Genomic DNA, 20,772 nt, shown 5'->3' on the forward strand with positions numbered 1-20,772 from the left:
CGGAATAAGACATTAATCGCGACACTACAGTAAAAGAAACGCCTTTACACATTCATCACTTGCATTCATCTTACATTTTGACAGGCTTATGATATTTCCCTTTGGCCACATTGACTCGGTCAGAGACTCACCTGAGAGAACCTGCAACTCAACAACTGTAAAATCCGTGACTCGACATTAAAAAAATAAAATAAAAATGACTTAAATGAAGAGGCACAGGATGCTGTACAATATAACATAGCATCTAATACTGGTTATTTTGGACTTTTTTTGGCATGATATGGAAAGCTCATATGTGCTTTAAACCACTTTGGTTTAATGGGAATAATTACGCGGATTCGTCCAGCCTCAATAAAAAGGAGCACTTCAGTCATTCTAAAGCTAAAAAACGGTCCCTCTTAATCTGCGTATGTGGAAAACTCAGTAGTTGAATTTTTTGTCACGACTTTTTGCTTTTCTTACTTTTTTTTTTTTTTTTTTTTTTGCTGTCCAGCAACAAACTACACACCACATCCTAATCGAAACCTGACTGATAAATACCACGTGCGTTTTTTGGCGAGAGGAGCATTTCGTTTGGCTGTAGGGATGAATTGCACTGGAGGCTGGATCTTTCTCTCATGGTCTGCCGTCGAGGTTGGGTGGGGCCCGTGACGGAGGGGGGCAGGGGGGTCCGGGTGGGACCCGGGCGGGTGGGGGACCCGGTGGACCCGGTGGAGACTGGGGTAGGGGTGGTCCTCTCGGAGGAGGGCTGTTGGGAGGAGAGGACACTGGACTGGGAACCGGCTGATAGTCTGGTGGTGGTGGAGGTGGGCTTTGAGCTTTAGCTGCCGCTGCCGCCTCCTCCTTCACTCGTGTAAAGTTGATACATCGACCCTGAGGAGAGAACAACAAGAGAAACGACGTGAGGTAATCTGCTGTGTTGAAGGTGGCCACTTTCCAATACGCAAGCATTGCTTCGTCCTATTTTCCAGAATGACACCCAGATCTGAGTCGTTCTTGCTTTGGCTTCTCTGCTGCTCACACACAAGATCTCGCAAGCTTGGCTGTAGCGCTGTGAAAACCACAGATGAAATCACCCACAGTTGTAAATTATGCATCATGGAAAGTCCTCTATAACCCCAAAGCCTCTCTCTAAAAAAAAAAAAAAAAAAACGCCTGGACTTCACTAAAAAACATATGAAAACATGCTTTTTTTAAAAGAGAAAAGTCATCTAAATATATATTTAATATGCTTCACATGCATTATACAATTAAATTCAACATGAAATCAGGATTATTATCATTTACTAAAAAAAAACTATTAAAAGCTGAAATAAATCATATTAATCTTATTTAGGCCTATATTAGTTGAAAATCTAAAATTATTAACCAGAAATAAATGAAAATGAACTAAACCATTGTTAACCTAAACAACTAATATATATATTATTATTTTCTTTTTTTCTTATGATAATTTTAGTTACATTTTTTAGTTAGTTACATTTCAACACACACACACACACACACACACACACACAAAATGTAACTAAAATTATCACTAAAAATACCAAATATTTACATTCTTAATAAATATTCCAAGTCTTACTGTGCACAAATCAACAGTCCACCTTATATACATTTTAAAATTATTTACATTATTTATGATGCATTATATTTTAAATAATATCTAATATCTTTTTCTTTCATAATGCAATGTATAGTATTATAATTACTATAAACCTACCTATATTTAATATTATTTTCATATATAATATAATAAATATGATAACTGAAATCAAAACACAAACATTTTGATTTTACTTTTTATGCTTTATTAATAAATATTCCTGGTCCTATTGGGCATTATTCACAACTAATATACTTTCATAATGTGATGGATAGTATTATATTTATTCTATAACATATGAAAATAATATGTATGTTTAGGTGGATTTCTTTTCTTTTCATATGTACTATAATTAATTCAATCTGCTTTTAAGCAAAAATAAAACAAAAACAACAACAGACAAAAAACAATCCACCTAAATATATACATGACACCATGAAATCAATAAATTTTTGATTAAGTAGGCTACTTATTTACTTTAATAATTATTTCTGGTCTAATTGTGTATGAATCTTATGTGCATGTTATTCAAAAGAAGAAAAACTAAAATTGACGTCATCCAGCTGTTATTTATAACCCATCTCCTCCATCCTCCAGTCATATAGAGACCCACTTTTCAACATCCAATCAATTCCTGATGGATAAACTCAAATGTTGTGTTTCATTATACGTCACATTATGAAAGGAATACGATTTGGCGTTAAGGTCAGCTCGTTTTAATGACAGGTGAAGTAGGTGTTTTGAAGGATGTTTGTTGTAATAGTCCTTCCCTCATGGCAAAGCAGCAAATATGCCAGAGGGAAAATGACCTCCTGACACAACTGCAATTATAGCCGTCTCAAGACCGATTTATACATGACCTCATCCTCAAACCTCCACCAGAGCGAGGCCTGTGCAAAACCCAAAGGCAAACTTCAAGGTTTCACGTCAGAGCTGCTGGGACAGCCAGTGGAAAGCTGATCCCTGTGCATTATGGGATTGAAGACAGAGGCATGAGGAAGAGAGCTTAAGCAGGGCACAAATGAGAAAAGCAGACCGAGGAGAGATAATGATACACTATAGACGTCAGACAAACACATACTCCGAAACAAACCAAAAGAATTCAATCGAAACAACATCGGACCATGTTGTCTGAAAAGCCTGAGGAAAGCACAGAAAGATGAAAAGTGCTTGTTTAAGAAAGAGAAAGATTGCATTAGGCGAGGGGGCGGGACTCGTAAAAGCTTTGCCATGACCTTGTTTTCAACTTATGGCGGTGGAGCGAGTTCTTCATGCACAGACGAGGCACCGCTGGATACATTTTATGTCCTCTTAATGCAATTGTAGACAGGAAATGACGCCCGTTTCATTTGTTTTCCATTCTCCGAAAGAACGAGAGAGAGAAACGAGTCAGTCGGGGCATTTTTCAGCCCTCTCGTCACCAACCGCAGAGAGCCATGCCATTACAGGACGAGGAGGTGAAAACCATTCCTCTGCAGCGTGGAGACGTTCGCTCGAGGCTATTGAAGCCAGTCGGGTCAAAAACTAGACGAGAATATCAATCCTCAGTTACTGAACAGCTTGTAAACGACATCATGTAACTTCACATTTACCTCAGAAAAGCCAGTCACGATGGACACATTAAAAAACTCATGTGACTTTGCCTCATCGGAGGATGTGATTGGATAACTGGACTATCCAGCATCTCAAATGTTGGTTTGTGGTTCTGAGCCAAAGTCTGTCATCAGAATTGACCTATGGCTAAGCCACGCCCCCAAACGCGATGAGCCAATCACAGTGCGCATAGCTAACCCAATACACTCGGACATTCTCTGCTTGCACGTCCATTAAAATGCATTGCAGTTAGTCAGTTTTCATTCACTTTTATATGTTTTTTCTTGTCATTTTAAGTTTAAAATGGTCAAGCGGTGTGCATGGGGCACATCAACTCCGACACTAGGTATCCCGAGAGGCTGGGCGACGGTGTGTGTTTTTTACCCTTTCCCAAGCCACATCTCAACCGAGATAAGTGTCTGCTCTGGGTTAAGTTATGACCACAACACCAACTAAACGTGGATAAAATAAACAAGGATGTCTACATCTGTTCTAAGGAAAGTCAACAACGTATCTGAACGTTATCTTTAACATCTCTAATGTAACGTTAGCCTAACATTAGAAAACGTTAACGTTAGCTTCTAGCTGCGTTGTACATCATGTCACTTAGCTTCATTAACGTATCTGTAAATAACCGAGATAACAAATGTTAGCAATGTTGTGCTGAATGATTCATGTAAATACTGTAGCACACGCTAGCGGAGAGGTAACGTTAGGCTACTCTCGGTAAAGACGGTAAAAAGGCTTGTCCTGGAAACGTATGCAACTTAGACCTGTACATATTTAATTTGATCATGAACCATTAATTACATATTGAAGCACAACATTTTAGACAACTTTCTACCAAAACAACTGGGGAACTTTGTGTGTTTTTTTTTTTTTTTTTTGCGGTTTATCACGTTTACACTGACCTGTACATTTTTGCCTGGAGCTGAAGCTTTTCATCGACCTTCTCAACAATAAAATTATTAATATATCCTTCCAATGCATAGATAAGGCCTTTTTGGAGACTTTGAGATGATATATAATCTTTCTGTCTCCAAAAATCATCAATTCGCCTTTGGCTAAGCCACGCCCTAGAATGTAGATTGACCAATCACAGCGCAGCCAAGAACGAGCTCCACAGCGGTCCGACACTTTTTCACAGCGCTCCATTGACTTTAACACCGGCGTCTCATATTTTTGGTCTCGGCAGGCTATTACCGTCGTAGTTTTATCAGAAATATGGTTAACCGTTGTGCCTGGGGCATTTGTAACACAGATACGCGTTTCCCAGAGAGGTTGGAGGGGGGTGTCCGTTTTTTTCCCCTTCCCAAAACCGAAGTTAAATACTGACAAGTGTCGTTTTTGGATTAAACTGTGTGGACGTCCTCAGTCAGTGAAACCCCTCAAGATCAACAACACACTTTTGTGTTTTAACCTTACTGTGAAGTTATACTAGTTAGACAGTTTTAGGTTATGATTTCGGTTCTCTACCCTAACGTTAATTGTTGATACGCTAGCACACGCTGCTAATAAATACAACGTTATACTCGCGTAGTTCGTTTGCTTTGTAATAACGATTATAGAAGTAAATAGAGACCTACCCAGCTTTGCATGAACAGTGTTGCTCCTGATATTGTTAGTCCCAGCCTCCGTCTCCATTAGGATATGCGGTGGTTCAGTTTTTGACTGTGACCGTTATGCTTTTGCCTCTATTTGGATGCCTTGTTGTTGCTTGCGTTTCACCGGTATGTCTTGAATAGCCTTCGAACGCATACTGAGCCCCTTTTTTGCCTACTTCTATCGGACACTTTATTTGCTGCTTTATAAAAGTTTGATAAAATTCCAGCAGGAAGAGCTGTCACAGCATAAGCCATGTTGATACCAAACCAGAGCCCAGATGAAGTTGTCGGAGGTAGCAGCAGTAACTAAGGGGGGCGGGGCTTAGCCAAAAGTGAATTGCCTCCTGTGAAATGTCTCTGCCACCGCTGCCATAGCGCCCGTCACCGAACGTGGACTGTGTGTCCGAGTGAGTGGAGGGGGCGTGGCTTAGCCATAGGTAAATTATTTGGTCAGTCATCGCCAGCAGTGTTTTGATCATTTTCGCAAGAGATTTCATAGCCCCCAGAATATTTAGTTGTATTAATATCTGAACATGCATGGAACATCAATCGAATAGACCCAGCTCTATTTTTTTCACTAGCACCTGAAGATAGTTAATCTCAGCAGGATGAAAACGTCTGTGTGAAAGATGCGTTAAGTCTAAATCACGGCGATCCAACAGACCCGATAACCCGCAATTTGACATTAAAAAGTCAAACCATGCGGCTGCTCTGCATATGTGAGCGCCGGGCCTTTAAAAGTGCAGAGTATCTGTCTGGAAAGTGCTTACATTTGTGTTTCATTTCATTTTTACGGCTACTGATTTGATGCAGGTGGCAAGCTGTGTCTATGATGTGTGTTGGCAGCCGTCGGGCCTCGCTGATGGGGCGTTGCTGGTCTGGGTCGACAAATGAAAGGTAAGGAAACGTCTGGCCGAGGCGAAGAGGAATGAGTCAAAAAACCCACAGGACGGGGATTTATGAGGTCCAAACGCCTTGAAAGCTTTTGGTTGAGACTGTTTGTTGTTTTGACATCATGGTTATGGAAGAATGCTAATGCTAAGCCAAGACTCTTTGATCATCTAGACCTGGTTACTCACATGATCTCCTGGTTGTGGCCTCATAAGTGACACTTGATCATATCCACGGCGGAAAAGAGCCAAGATCGCATCAAGTTTACCCTGAACAGGAGAAACGTGCTGTTAAAAACACTAAAGCTTATGATAATAAACAATGATGACGATGACAAAGCATCTTTACCCTAATGGGAGAATACCACTTCCTGTCTTGAGCTTGCCTCCTGCTGTCTGATTTCCTGGGCTTGGGTTCAAAGGGTTCGAACTCCTGCTCTGGCATCTTTATAACAGCGTTTTTGGGTTTTTCCAGCTTCGCTCCCTCCTCAGTGGAGCCCTTCCCTCCCCAGCGAACCTGGACCAGGACACAAACGTTACATCATTTCTTCGGAAACTTGTTGCAGATCTTCAGCAAATGCAAGAAGCGTGTCTTTCAGTTTCTGTTTGATTTTGCAACTTCTTTTGAGATGCTTTCCCTTCTAGGTCACTTTTAGCAACTTGTATTATTATATATTAATATATCTTCTTAATTATATAGACTACTGGTATAATAATTCAAATGTTCTAATGTTTTTGTCTCTTATGCTCACCAAGGCTGCATTTATTTGATCAAAAATACTTTTATTATTACTAAATACTAATATTATTTAAAATAAGTCAAGTCATCTTCATTTATATAGCGCTTTTAACAATGTAGATTGTTTCAAAGCAGCTTTACAGAGATAAACGGATAATTTAAGGTAACAGATTGTTTTGGCTTTATAGCGGTTCTTGAATAAAGATATTTTCCAGCTAAAGTTAGTTTTGATTGATTCACTTCCGTCGCAACGATCATTAGTTATTAAATTAAGACGACACCGTTCTCTCTACACAGACTTTAAACCTGTGAGAAACGCTGATGATTCTCACGTGCGCATCAATAATTAATTCTATAGTTATGCGCATTTGAATTTGTAACTCCCTACAAACAGTACAATAGTTTTTAATGCTAATCAAACAACAAAAGATAAAGAACAATCACTGACTCTAGACTGAATAACTTTTGTAACTTTAATAAGGATTAAGGCCCGTTCACACCAAGAATGATAATTATAAATAAGTGTCCACACCAGTGGATGATATTGTTCTGTTTACTATAAGCGCGTGTCTGTCACTTTAAATGCTCGAGCTCATTACAGCAGGATTGATTCTGATTGGCTGTCAGTGTTTTTATCGTTCATCCGCTGGATAAAACTGTTCTAAAAGTGATTCCAACTATATTTTTCCTGCATGCAATTATTGTTATATCTGTGGTGTGAACTCCACAGCGATTTTTAGAACTATACATTTATCGTTATCTTTATAGTTTTGTCCTTGGTGTGAATGGGCCATTAATCTTTAAACATTTATCGTTATGTAAAACCTGTATGGCTGGTAAATTTTAAAAAGTTACCGACCATAGGCGCAAGTGTGGCAAAAAATGAGCTTTAGGCCCATCTGATGTAATCTGACTAATATAAAACAATTATTCTTCCCAAAAATGTGTACATCTTCCTATGAATGCGTTAATAAATATCACATGACACGTTTTTCCCACCTCCATTCGTTTAATTCCTCCAACCCCTCGACCGCCATAATATGATGCGTCCACCGTGGGCCATTTCTTCTTTGGCATGCCGTCCTCATCTTCCGACTCCTGAAGAGGAAAACACGTTACGTACACGAGCACGAGAGAGGTACCAAACATCTGCTCGCAGGAATAAACTGCCAGTGCATTTTTTCACATGCTGATGTTGTTATACTCACTCATCCGATGTTTTTTATTAAAGTCTCTTCATGAATCTCACACTAAGAAAATTCAGTTCCTTGTTCTAACCCTGCTGTGGCTTAGATGTTGACATGGGATTTGCTACCGAATACAGATTATGAGACAAGGCCAAATTTACATCCATTTAAACACTTTGAAACTGTAGCTTTCCGGGAGACAAGCTACTCATTATTTATAGCAGTTAAACCAGTTTGAAAAACATAGTTATACTATGTTGCTATCTATATGGAGATACTAACAACTAACTAAGAAGTGTTTTATATAAAGACTCATTACTGTTAAAAAATAAATATATTATAAATATGTGTAACATATTTGTAGAATCTTCAAAGTAGTTTCAAATTACTTTCTATGAAATACTAACTATGGCTGTCAACAGAATAAAACAGTTTTGATTAATCACATGTTTTCAGAGCAGAATAAAACACTCGGGGCTTTTGCACCAGATAGTTCTAGGAACTTAGTTCTAGGAACTGGTTATATATATATATATTATATATATATATATATATAAATATGGTTCCCCTAGGAACGTTTTCTGGTTGCATTCGCACCGCCAGAAGGAACTCAGAGTGACGTAAGCCGCGTTTGTTGTTGTGACTTTTATTTTGACGGCACGGCGGACCTCTGTGTAACAGTCATGTGACTGTCTAATACGTTATTAGATAGAACTGTTATACATAGAACGTAGACAGTAATGAAAAGTTATTAGCTTTTGCCTAATTATTAGTAGAATTGCCCTTATAAATACATAATCATGTTTCTCTTGGTCTCCTCAAAGTTGCGTTGGATTTTCTCCTCAGCGTAAAGGTTAAGAGGCTCAATATCCCTGTTTTCCATGTTCGTAGAGTTAGTTTCTGGAGTAAATATATAAGCTTTAATCTGTGTGTTTACACAGTATTTTAAAAAATGGGGGGTGCTGGTGTTTCACGTGCGTTAGGGCAATCAGCGTACATTAAAGGATTCATTCATTAAAAAAAAAAAAGTTTTGCTGATAATTTACTCACCCTCATGTCATCCAAGATGTCCATGTCTTTCTCTCTTCAGTCGAAAAGAAATTAAGATTTTTGAGGAAAACATTCCAGGATTTTTCTCCATATAATGGACTTCAATGGCAACCAACGGTTTGAAGGTCCAAATGTGAGTCTCAATGATAGTCTCAATGCAGCTTCAAAGTCTCGACACGATCCCAGCCGAGAAATAAGAGTTTCATCTAGCGAAACGATCGGTCATTTACTAAAAATAATTAAAATTATATACTTTTTAACCACAAATGCCCGTCTTGTACTCTCTCTGAGATGCGCCAAGTATGATGCATGTATGTTGAATGATACATATTTATATGTATTTGTGTCAGTTTATTGTTTAAAACGTTCAAGGAACGTTTAAAATGTGTGCATATCATTATTGGTATGTGTATTAGTCTTTGTAAACACGTCTTGCATGACCTTTCCAACGTGATGACGTAATGCGTGGCGCATCTCAGAGAGAGTACAAGACGGGCATTTGTGGTTAAATAGTATATCATTTTTATTTATTTTTAGAAAATTACAGATCGTTTTGCTAGATGAAACTCTTATTTCTCGGCTGGGATCGTGTCGAGACTTTGAAGCTGCATTGAGACTATCATTGAGACTCACATTTGGACCTTCAAACCGTTGGTTGCCATAGAAGTCCATTATATTGAGAAAAATCCTGGAATGTTTTCCTCAAAAATCTTAATTTCTTTTCGACTGAAGAAAGAAAGACATGGACATCTTGGATGACATCGGGGTGAGTAAATTATCAGCAAATACTTTATATATATATAGTTTTTTTTTCTATACTGCTGGTTTAGACCCTACTCTGAAGTACGAGCTAAATTAGTACCTAAAAAAAAGGAGTTGCTAGAACTAAAACAGTTCCTAGTTCCTGCCGTGCGAACACGCCAAACAAACGGGAACTTCCGCCAATAGTTCTAGAAACTATGAAAAGGTTCCTCCGGTGCAAAAGCCCCTTATAATAAAGTATTTTTGGTCTTATTTGTAATTATTCATTTTAATTTGACATACCGCTACTACTACTACTACTAATAATAGTAATAACAATTAATAACAATGAAATTAATAACAATTGTTATTATCTGTATATTTTTCTATATAGTAGCCTATATATTTATAATATTTATAAGACTGTAAATATAATATTTATACTGTTTTTTTTCTGAACTTTGACACAGACCCCCCTAACACCCTTTATCTCTGGTATGGTCAACTAGAGGATCCATAGATATTTAGCAAAGCCCCCGTCTGTGATATTTCATCTTTTTGCATCAGATAAACTGAGGTGTAAGTATAACTCACTGGCTCTGGGGGTGGAGGAGGTGGAGGCTCTTTGATCACCTGTGGAAAGACACATAGATGTTGTGTCACATAACCGAAAGCACAAGTGATGCATAATACAGGATATCATGTTTAAATCATGACCTCTGGTTATACAGTGTGTGCTCATTTGAGATGATTTGACCAATTTTCCACCTTAACTCACTCAACTTCATTCGTTACCGCAAATCCATGGGCCTTGGCTCGCAGATTTAAAAACACTGGAAGATGTGTCGTGAGAACGTACTGTATGAAGGCTGATATTTAAGATGGTAAATGAGGCGATGACTTACTACGGTGCAGCAAAGCGGCCAGAACCACCACATGAACAACAGAGCCAATAATAGAAACAGCACCAGCAGCGTGATCAGCAGGATCGTCCCGTCAAACTGAGAAAGAGAAGCATAAGCAACCATTTATACTTCACTAACAAAAAAAATATTGGCATATTGTTATTTGGGATTTTTTACTTTAAGAACCAATGTTTCAATTTTGTCAGTGAATTTCACTAATGATACGTTGTCGACAAAATAACATAATTTGGTTTATGTTAATAAACCTGTTATTTGTTTGATTTATGTTTATATTACATTCATAAATTAATAATATAAAATAAATACATTTAAAAAAAGGTTAAAATATTAAATATACACTCTTTTTTGTCAGTAAAATGGTTAAAAAATTAATGAATACGACATTAAGAAATAATGTTTACATGTCATTTTTGACAATATGATGGTGTAAAATGAATTAATATTCCATGACAAAATAATGTTTAAATATTATTTAAAAATTACTTGTCAGTAAAATGTAAAATGGCATCAAATACATGACCATGACGAAATATTAACTAAATCTACAGGACATTTTCATCAAAAGACAAGCTGTGACTACCAAAAACCGAGTAATCTCACTGTTAAAAAGTATGTCATGGGAAAATAATGGGAAGAGCACATTGCTTTTTTGTGTGTGTGTGTGTGTGTGTGTGTGTGTGTGTGTGTGTGTGTGTGTGTGTGTGTGTGTGTGTGTGTGTGTGTATTTAGAGAAGAAATGCTTCATGAAAAGTTATTTTGTGGTTGTGGGCAAGAAGCCTGCTCAGTGAGAGTCAGAGACAGGATCTTTTTGGGGCTCTTGTCGGACGTGCTGAACCCCTGCGGTTTGGCCCTTGATCTGTGTGTTATTGGGGGGATGGTGTGTGTTGTGAAGAGAAAATGATGATGGGGGACGACCTGAACGTGAGGAGGGGAGAATACAATAAAAATAAGGGGTCACGACGTAAAAGACCACCCATTAATTGTACAGAAACTTTCCAATGCAACATAATTACGATCATATATAATAGCTATATTTAGTTTTAATCAAAGGGGACCTATTATACACGTTTACAAAGTCTTGATTTCGTTTTTTTGGCTCTACTAGTATGCTTAAAAAAACAAAACAAAATTCCCTAAATTCTCCATTGTTGCGGCTCCTCTCTTCCCAGTCTGTCAGTAACGCTCTGTTTAGTTCCTGTCTCAATGAAGCTCCTCCTTCTGAAAAGCACACTGTGCTCTGATTGGTCGGCAGGATCAGTGTGTTGTGATTGGTCGAGCGCTTTGAGTGTGTTTGGGAAATGTCCCGCCCCTTACCATAACCGCCAGTTTAACACACTACTAACTAACTCAACTAGGCCCCGCCCCTTTATTGTGCATATTAATTATTTAAATGAGGAATATTGTGACGTGTTCGTTCCCGGAAGGAAACTCAAGACTACAATGGAGGCGTTTCAAAGAGTGCAGAAAACACCCAAAAACATTCACTAATGCCATAATTGTACAGTATGAGATGATTTGGATTTGGGACAGTTCACAACATTTAAAGAAGATATTTGATCATGTGAAGAGCTAAAGCGATGAGTATAAAGGGACCAATTAGAAGAAAAAAGGCTCTAAATTCTGATTAGATAAGCGGTTTGGAAGAATTGTTATTAATAAATTAAATTAGGGATGCACAACATACTGATATCAGCCAATAAAACAAAGATGTATCAGTATCAATCAACATAGGCTATTTAATTGTGTACTTGTTTTTTTTTAACATTAGCATTCGAAGAGTTGTGAGCATTTTTCCTCTTGGCAGTTTATGGCAAGTTCTGCTTATCCAAAGTCATTATTGCTGCTGGATGTTGAGCAATATTTTTATCAGTCCACCTTCACATCATCTGAGGCCACATAAATGATAAGGATCTCTTAAAGTCACCATGAAATCAAAACAGACATTTTTAATCCGAATAACTTCCCAGCATCTCTTCTCTGGCAACCTGTCACTCACATGAGATCCACCAATAGCAAACCACAACCATCCAATCAAGCCCCGCCCACATTTGTTCTTGTTCCAGAAGTGTTGCACTCAATATACGGCAGAATAGGAAAGAAAAGATGAGCATAACTTCTGTTTCATGCCGACTTTAAAGGGATGGTTCGGAGTAATTTCAACCTTGGGTCCTTTGCACCGTGACCTCGAGCCAAACACCCCCCAGAAGCTTTTTTCCCTCGGTCGAACATTATTAAAGTTAAAGCTTATTTAGAGATATCAGACGAATGGCTCAGTGCAGGCGCTTAATGGATCCAAGGTTGTATCTGGTAAATTACCGCACTAATAATGCCCGGGATGGTACCTAACTTCTACAGTAGTACAAATCGGTTCTGTACTCATACAACTAGGCATTGGAAAGTTAAGTACATCAGGAGTTTATTTAAATAACACTTGCCTGATGGCTTATGCTACCGCTAACCCGGACGTCGAGGTCACTTCTGTGATTTGGGAAAAGCCCGTAAAAGTCTCGCGTGATCGCCCGGTGTTGCTGAAAACGTTTTTTGGTATATCCAAACATTTTTATTATTTTTTTCCGAAGTGTTGACAACTTAGTGTTAACTAATAATTGTTGCAAACTGGTACTATCAACAAAATATTAGTGCATTCCTGGGACTGGGCGTCGTTACACTACATCCTTATGCATCGCTTTCTGCCTTTTACGGGCTTTTCTCAAATCACGGAAGTGATCTCGACGTCCGGGTTAGCGGTAGCATAAGCCAAATTCCAGAGGTGGACAGTAATAAAGTACATTTACTTAAGTACACTTTTTGAATATCTGTACTTTACTTGAGTATTATTTTTTCTGGAAACTTTTACTTTAACTTCACTACATTTGAAAGACAAATATCGTACTTTTTAACTCCACTACATTTCTGTCAATGTCCTTGAGTAGAAAGTAGTAACGTCAGGGATGATTTTGGTTGTAAATGAAAGTCGGGTTGATGCCAGAACTCGACTGATGTTGGTTTCTGACGTCAACCGATTTTCAACCACAATACAACGTCCGTCCAACGTTGGAGATTAACGTCAATCTGACAATAGATTCTGACATCAACTTGATTTTCATTTTCAACGTTGGGTTTGGTCTAAAAGCGAATTTTGTCATTGTTTTGGAGCACACTAGCTTATATAGATAACAACGCTAACATATTCATACTAAAAGCCAAAAAACTGGGAACAGCCGTTTGGGTGTCCGAAACCATTGTGGATGTTATTGAGTGACTTATTCAATCCCACGACTGGAACTGTGTTCTAGAAGTAAATGTGATATTGATATGAGGGCAGGCAGAGATTCAGAGGCATAAGGTACTGTAAATTGGCTATTACATGCAACAATAAATTAATAAAGCAATGCATTGACATTTACTTTTATACTTAAGTACTTTAAAAATGAGTACTTCTGTACTTTTACTTAAAGGAGAACTCCAGCGCAAAATGAACCTTTGGTCTAATTACACATTGTTACCTAGTAGTCAACCGTTATCTGAGATTTGTTTTCATGATTATCAAATGTAAATAGTTTTATCTCTAAAAACAGTTTAGCCTATAACGCTAGTATAACGCTAGTATATGGGGCATAGAGTTATGACAAATACAAATCGCTTGTTAATACCACTAACAAGGCTCAAAATAGCCCCACACTAACACGGCAGCATAATGAGGGTCCCTACATGCAAACCGAAGCATTGAGAACTGTGTCAGTGTCCAGACAGTTTAATAAGAAGATATTTTATACATACAGTCAACTTCACGTATACAAGCAGAAGCCATCTTTGAAAAACAGACTCGATCAGTCGATCAACGAAACGCCAATCCAAATGCGCTGAACTGTGTAGAATCTCATATGGTCCAGCGCATTTAGATCGCCGTTTCCTTGATTGACTGATCGAGTCTGTTTTTCAAAGATGGCTTCTGCCTGTATACGTGAAGTTGACTGTGTGTATAAAATATCTTCTTATTAAACTGTCTGGACACTGTCAAAGTTCTCAATGCTTCGGTTTGAAGGTAGGGACCCTCATTATGCTACCGTGTTAGTGTGGGGCTATTTTGAGCCTTGTTAGTGGTATTAACAAGCGATTTGTATTTGTCATTACTCAATGCCCGTTATACTAGCGTTATACTAGCGTTATAGGCTAAACTGTTTTTAGAGATAAAACTATTTACATTCGATAATCATGAAAACAAATATCAGATAACGGTTGACTAGGTAACAGTGTGTAATTAGACCAAAGGTTCATTTTGCGCTGGAGTTCTCCTTTAAGTAAAAATCGGTCTTTACAACTTTTACTTGTAACAGAGTAATATTTAACCAGTAGTATCTGTACTTTTACTCAAGTAAGGAAGTTGTGTACTTTATCCACCTCTGCCAAATTCTTAAAATGAATTTCCCTTTTGTAGATTGTAGTTTGTCTGGACGTGATGTTGTGTTGGTGTGTTTGCAGTCAGACTTACACACTCGGTTGTGGTTATGTGCACGGAGCTGGTGATAAACGACAGACCCTCGTTCATGCTGACCTGCAGGTACACCACCCTGGAGCGCAAAGACCAAAACATGCATTTTACATACCCATATTTATCACTTTGAAAGCTGGCAAAACCCTTTCACATTGCACAGAAGAATCCATAAAAGTAGAAAGAAAAAACACACAAGACCAACAGGATTTTAGAGAGACATCATGTGCCAAAGACAACATTTTTGTGACATTTTTTGTACAACGAGATGTATTTGCAGATCTCAACGCCTTCCAGACCATAATTGGCACCCTTACAGCGCTTTGCAGGGTGCTGGTTAACTTCTGTTGTAGTCAGCTGTCTAGTGTCTCAAACATTTGATAAAAACAGCCTTCCAAATGTTCAGCATTCCCGCCGAGGTTTGTGTCTGAGCAGACAGAGGTTAAGTCTGCTCGTCTGACAGATAAAGCCAATTCTCCCTGATGACTTTTGCTTAGGTTCACATTCCTCTGTGCAAAAACACTGATAAACAGCCTGATTTTTGACAGACCATTATTACTGAAAACCCCGATATTCTCACAGCGGAGTTATCTTCGTAAAAAGGTTGAAAAGAGCGACGTTTAGATGAATATGTAAATATGTGCTGCACGCTTTCCTCTCAATAACAAAATGACAACGGTGAGAAAACAGCAGTTAAAGGAACATGCCACTTTTTTTGGGAAATAGGCTCATTTTCCAACTCCCCTAGAGTTAAATAGTTTTAACGTTTTCGAATCCATTCAGCCGATCTCCGGGTCTGACGTTAGCACTTTTAGCATAGCTTAGCATAGATCATTGAATCTGATTAGACCGTTAGCATCTCTCTCAAAAAAATTACCAAAGAGTTTCAATATTTTTATAAATTTTAATAATCAAGGAACTGCTGCCGTACCATGAACGGAACACTTGTACCGGAAGCAATACAGTCGTTTTTAAATCAATAAACTCCTTTTTAAATCAATATTTTGTGTAAAATTATTGATTTATTTGGTAGGTAGCCATGTAATAAGCGGGATAATGTATAGCGAGGCGGTTGTTATAGCAAATACACTCCGCTTCAGGCTCCGCTTCGTGTCGGGTCCTGATCAGCCTGTCGGGGTTGTATTCGCTATAACAACTGCCTCGCTATAGAGAGCCTAAGTCCCTCCCCTTCAGGTTGACAACCTTTACTGAAGCTAACTTTACTGAAGCTAACTTTACTGAAGCTAACTTTACTGAAGCTAACTTTACTGAAGCTAACTTTACTTTACTGAAACTAACTTTACTGAAGCTAACTTTACTGAAGCTAACTTTACTGAAGCTAACTTTACTGAAGCTAACTTTACTGAAGCTAACTTTACTGAAGCTAACTTTACTGAAGCTAACTTTACTTTACTGAAACTAACTTTACTGAAGCTAACTTTACTGAAGCTAACTTTACTGAAGCTAACTTTACTGAAGCTAACTTTACTGAAGCTAACTTTACTGAAACTAACTTTACTGAAACTAACTTTACTGAAGCTAACTTTACTGAAACTAACTTGAAGCTAACTTTACTGAAGCTAACTTTACTGAAGCTAACTCTACTGAAGCTAACTTTACTGAAACTTACTTTACTGAAGCTGACTTTACTGAAGCTGACTTTACTGAAGCTAACTTTACTGAAGCTAACTTTACTGAAGCTAACTTTACTGAAGCTAACTTTACTGAAGCTAACTGTACTGAAGCTAACTTTACTGAAGCTAACTGTACTGAAGCTAACTTTACTGAAGCTAACTTTACTGAAGCTAACTCTACTGAAGCTAACTTTACAGAAGCTGACTTTACTGAAGCTAACTTTACTGAAGCTAACTTTACTGAAACTAACTTTACTGAAGCTGACTTTACTGAAGCTGAATTTACTGAAGCTAACTTTACTGAAGCTAACTTTACTGAAACTAACTTTACTGAAACTAACTTTACTGAAACTGACTTTACTGAAGCTGACTTTACTGAAGCTAACTTTACTGAAGCTAACTTTACTGAAGCTAACTTTACTGAAGCTATCTTTACTGAAGCTGACTTTACTGAAACTAACTTTACTTTACTGAAGCTAACTTTACTGAAACTAACTTTACTGAAGCTAACTTTACTGAAGCTAACTTTACTGAAGCTAACTTTACTGAAGCTAACTTTACTGAAGCTGACTTTACTGAAACTAACTTTACTTTACTGAAACTAACTTTACTGAAGCTAACTTTACTGAAGCTAACTTTACTGAAGCTAACTTTACTGAAGCTAACTTTACTGAAACTAACTTTACTGAAGCTAACTCTACTGAAGCTAACTTTACTGAAGCTAACTTTACTGAAACTAACTTTACTGAAGCTAACTTTACTGAAGCTAACTTTACTGAAACTAACTTTACTGAAACTAACTTTACTTTACTGAAACTAACTTTACTGAAACTAACTTTACTTTACTGAAACTAACTTTACTGAAACTAACTTTACTTTACTGAAACTAACTTTACTGAAACTAACTTTACTGAAACTAACTTTACTGAAACTAACTTTACTGAAACTAACTTTACTGAAACTAACTTTACTGAAACTAACTTTACTTTACTGAAACTAACTTTACTGAAGCTAACTTTACTGAAGCTAACTTTACTGAAGCTAACTTTACTGAAGCTAACTTTACTGAAACTGACTTTACTGAAGCTGACTTTACTGAAGCTGACTTTACTGAAACTAACTTTACTGAACCTAACTTTACTGAAGCTAACTCTACTGAAGCTAACTCTACTGAAGCTAACTCTACTGAAGCTAACTTTACTGAAGCTAACTTTACTGAAGCTAACTTTACTGAAGCTAACTTTACTGAAACTAACTTTACTGAAGCTAACTTTACTGAAGCTAACTTTACTGAAGCTAACTTTACTGAAGCGAACTTTACTGAAGCGAACTTTACTGAAGCTAACTTAACTGAAGCTAACTTTACTGAAGCTAACTTTACTGAAGCTAACTTTACTGAAGCTAACTTTACTGAAGCTAACTTTACTGAAGCTAACTTTACTGAAGCTAACTTTACTGAAGCTAACTTTACTGAAGCTAACTTTACAGAAGCTAACTTTACTGAAGCTAACTTTACTGAAGCTAACTTTACTGAAGCTAACTTTACAGAAGCTAACTTTACTGAAGCTAACTTTACTGAAGCTAACTTTACTGAAGCTAACTTTACTGAAGCTAACTTTACTGAAGCTAACTTTACTGAAGCTAACTTTACAGAAGCTAACTTTACTGAAGCTAACTTTACTGAAGCTAACTTTACTGAAGCTAACTTCTGTCATGTTTTCTATAGTCTTACGTTATAATCGTGACGTTACGCCGTGATGCCGGAGTGTGTTGTACCAGACGGCACACACACGAGCAACGGTGACGTATAGTGCGAGACGAGAGATGTAGTTCATTGAGCAATTTTCACATAAAACTAAACGTTACTTTTTCCAAAATAAGGTCCCATGAGCCGGAAGCGGAGGGGCGGGACTTCGGCTCTCTATACATTATCCTTACATATAGCATCAATAATCTTAAAACTCAAGAACACCGTAGTTCTTGTCAACAAGAGGGTTCAGAACATAATATGCTGTATGAGAAGCGGGAGAGAGAATATGGAGGGTTTATGGGAGCAGAGTAAGGAAATAATGGAGATGAAGAGGAACAAAGGAAAGCAGAGAGTGGAAACGATCCGCTTTTACGGCTCCTCGGAGATCATCTAAAGCTCAGGCTTTGATTCTGTGCATCAGAAGGCTATGAACTCATGAAATCAGGCCGTTCTGGAAAAGACTGGATCAACAGGATAAAACAGCGAGCTGTGTATAAGGAAGAGGAATGTGACCTCTGACTGGGATCATAAACACGAGCTAATGCATGGCAGACCTGTCCATCAGCCTCTCACTTACTTCCCCACTTCATCAATAACAGGCGCAGGGCACAGCAAGAACGTGTCTTCAACGATCGCGGGCTTCTCATCTGTTCAGGACGGAGAAAAGCTTAGTAAAGCAGATTAAATGCAACATGAGAAATGAGAAAGTGCGGTGGGAATATTTGCAGGGAAAACACTCACTGAGCGTGACGGTGTCGTTTATTTTGAAGCTGCACAGGACCTGGTCGATGTTTCTGGCGTGCCGGAAGCCATTACCTCTCACCACCACTTGAAAAGACTCTGAAACACAGATTCCCACAGTTGCTGCTCAGAAAAGAGTGATAAATCCGCACAAAAGACACAATTTCCTTACAAAAATATCAACTTCTCTGTGTTTTGTTTTCCAGCATGGGTCAAGCAGCTCAAGTAATGCTGGGTAATATAAAACCGCAATGATATAATTGTCCTCTTGGGGAAATGCGTCTCACAGACTGTCAAGTTCAACACTGGAATTTCTTTATGATTATTTTATGATAATGCACTGTAAAAAACTTGTTTTGGTAACAATAAGGGCGCACTAATAAGCATTCATGCTTAACTAATGCACAGATAATACTGAATTAATGTATTACTAATGATTATCTAAGCTATTCATTAATGATTGCCTCATTAGCAACTAATGAAGAGTCTGTCTGGTTAATATATTAGTTCATATATGAATTGTTATTAATTAAATATGTAAGTGTGTATTAATTCCATACTACCTTATTTTATTAACTAATAGTTTTAATTAATTAGTTAATTACCACAATGAGCCAAAGCCTTATATTTCAACTTCCAGATAATACAGGTAAATTAATATGCATTAATACATTATTAATTACAGCATTAGTAGTGTGTCAATTACTACAATGTTTTTGGAAACCAGTGTTTAATAAACAGCTTTTATAAACTCTAGTGATGGTCATTAATCATTAATTAATCATTAGCTAACAATCATTATGTTGTGACTTTACTTGTTGAGACACATCATTATTAACTCATCATCTAGTAATTGTAGTAATTGACACACTACTAATGTTGTAATTAATAATGTATTAATGCATATTAGGCTCATTGTGGTAATTAACACATTAATTAACACTATTAGTTAATAAAATAAGTGATTATGGAATTAATCCACAATTACATATTTAATTAACAACAATTTATATATGAACTAATATATTAACCAGACAGACTCTTCATTAGTTGCTAATGAGGCAATCATTAATGAATAGCATATCATTAGTAATACATTAATTCCGTATTATCTGTGCATTAGTTAAGCATGAATTAATGCTTATTAGTGCGCCCTTATTGTAAAGTGTTACCGGTGTTTCATTATTTGTAATCACAACTTTTTATCTTTTGTCAAATCAACTTAGATAATTAATGTAGTTCAGATAACATTATATTTTGAGTTTCTATTGATTAAACCAATCTCCTTCATTGCATTAACTCAATTGTTTCATTTCAATTAACACATTTTTTTAAGGCAACCAGGTAACTTTCTTTTTTAAGTTAAACCAACAATAATTTTTTACAGTGTGTGCTTATATTTATTTACAATTTGATGATGATACATATATGAATTTGTTGATAAATATTGATTTGACAAAAGATAAAAAGTTGTGATAACAAATCATGAAAATATTTTTTTTATAATTTGTTATCACAACTTTTTATCTTTTGTCAAATCAACTTCGATAACTAATGTGTGAAGATACTATTTTGAGTTTCTGTTTATTAAACCCATTCTTCTTCATTGTATTAACTCAATTTTTTTATTACAACAAACTCAAAATTTTAAGGCAACAAGGTAACTTGCTTTTTTAAGTTAAACCAACAATTAATTTTTTACAGTGTACAGTAAATGTGTGCAACTTTAATGTTTAAATGGAAATCTAGTCCAAAAAGAGTGATATGGATGCAAGTATGGAAATTAAATGAATCATGCAGTCTTACAGATTTAAAGATA

General features: G+C 37.1%; 1 protein-coding gene across 1 annotated transcript in view; it reads right to left on the reverse strand.

The window, feature by feature from the left end:
* Positions 1-483: 483 nt before the first annotated feature.
* Positions 484-20,772, reverse strand: part of antxr1c (ANTXR cell adhesion molecule 1c) — a 40,418-nt gene continuing 20,129 nt past the window's right edge. Inside the window, exons 10-18 of the mRNA XM_079594503.1 lie at positions 18,954-19,052; positions 18,790-18,859; positions 14,829-14,907; positions 10,316-10,411; positions 10,005-10,043; positions 7,432-7,530; positions 6,043-6,210; positions 5,883-5,963; positions 484-873 (exon numbers count right to left, since the gene is read on the reverse strand). Coding sequence (XP_079450629.1) covers positions 616-873; positions 5,883-5,963; positions 6,043-6,210; positions 7,432-7,530; positions 10,005-10,043; positions 10,316-10,411; positions 14,829-14,907; positions 18,790-18,859; positions 18,954-19,052 — 989 coding nt within the window. The 3' untranslated portion in view covers positions 484-615. The remainder of the gene's footprint in view (positions 874-5,882; positions 5,964-6,042; positions 6,211-7,431; positions 7,531-10,004; positions 10,044-10,315; positions 10,412-14,828; positions 14,908-18,789; positions 18,860-18,953; positions 19,053-20,772) is intronic.

Source organism: Phoxinus phoxinus (assembly GCF_949152265.1).
Source record: "Phoxinus phoxinus genome assembly, chromosome: 21".
In the NCBI taxonomy this organism is placed as follows: domain Eukaryota; kingdom Metazoa; phylum Chordata; class Actinopteri; order Cypriniformes; family Leuciscidae; genus Phoxinus; species Phoxinus phoxinus.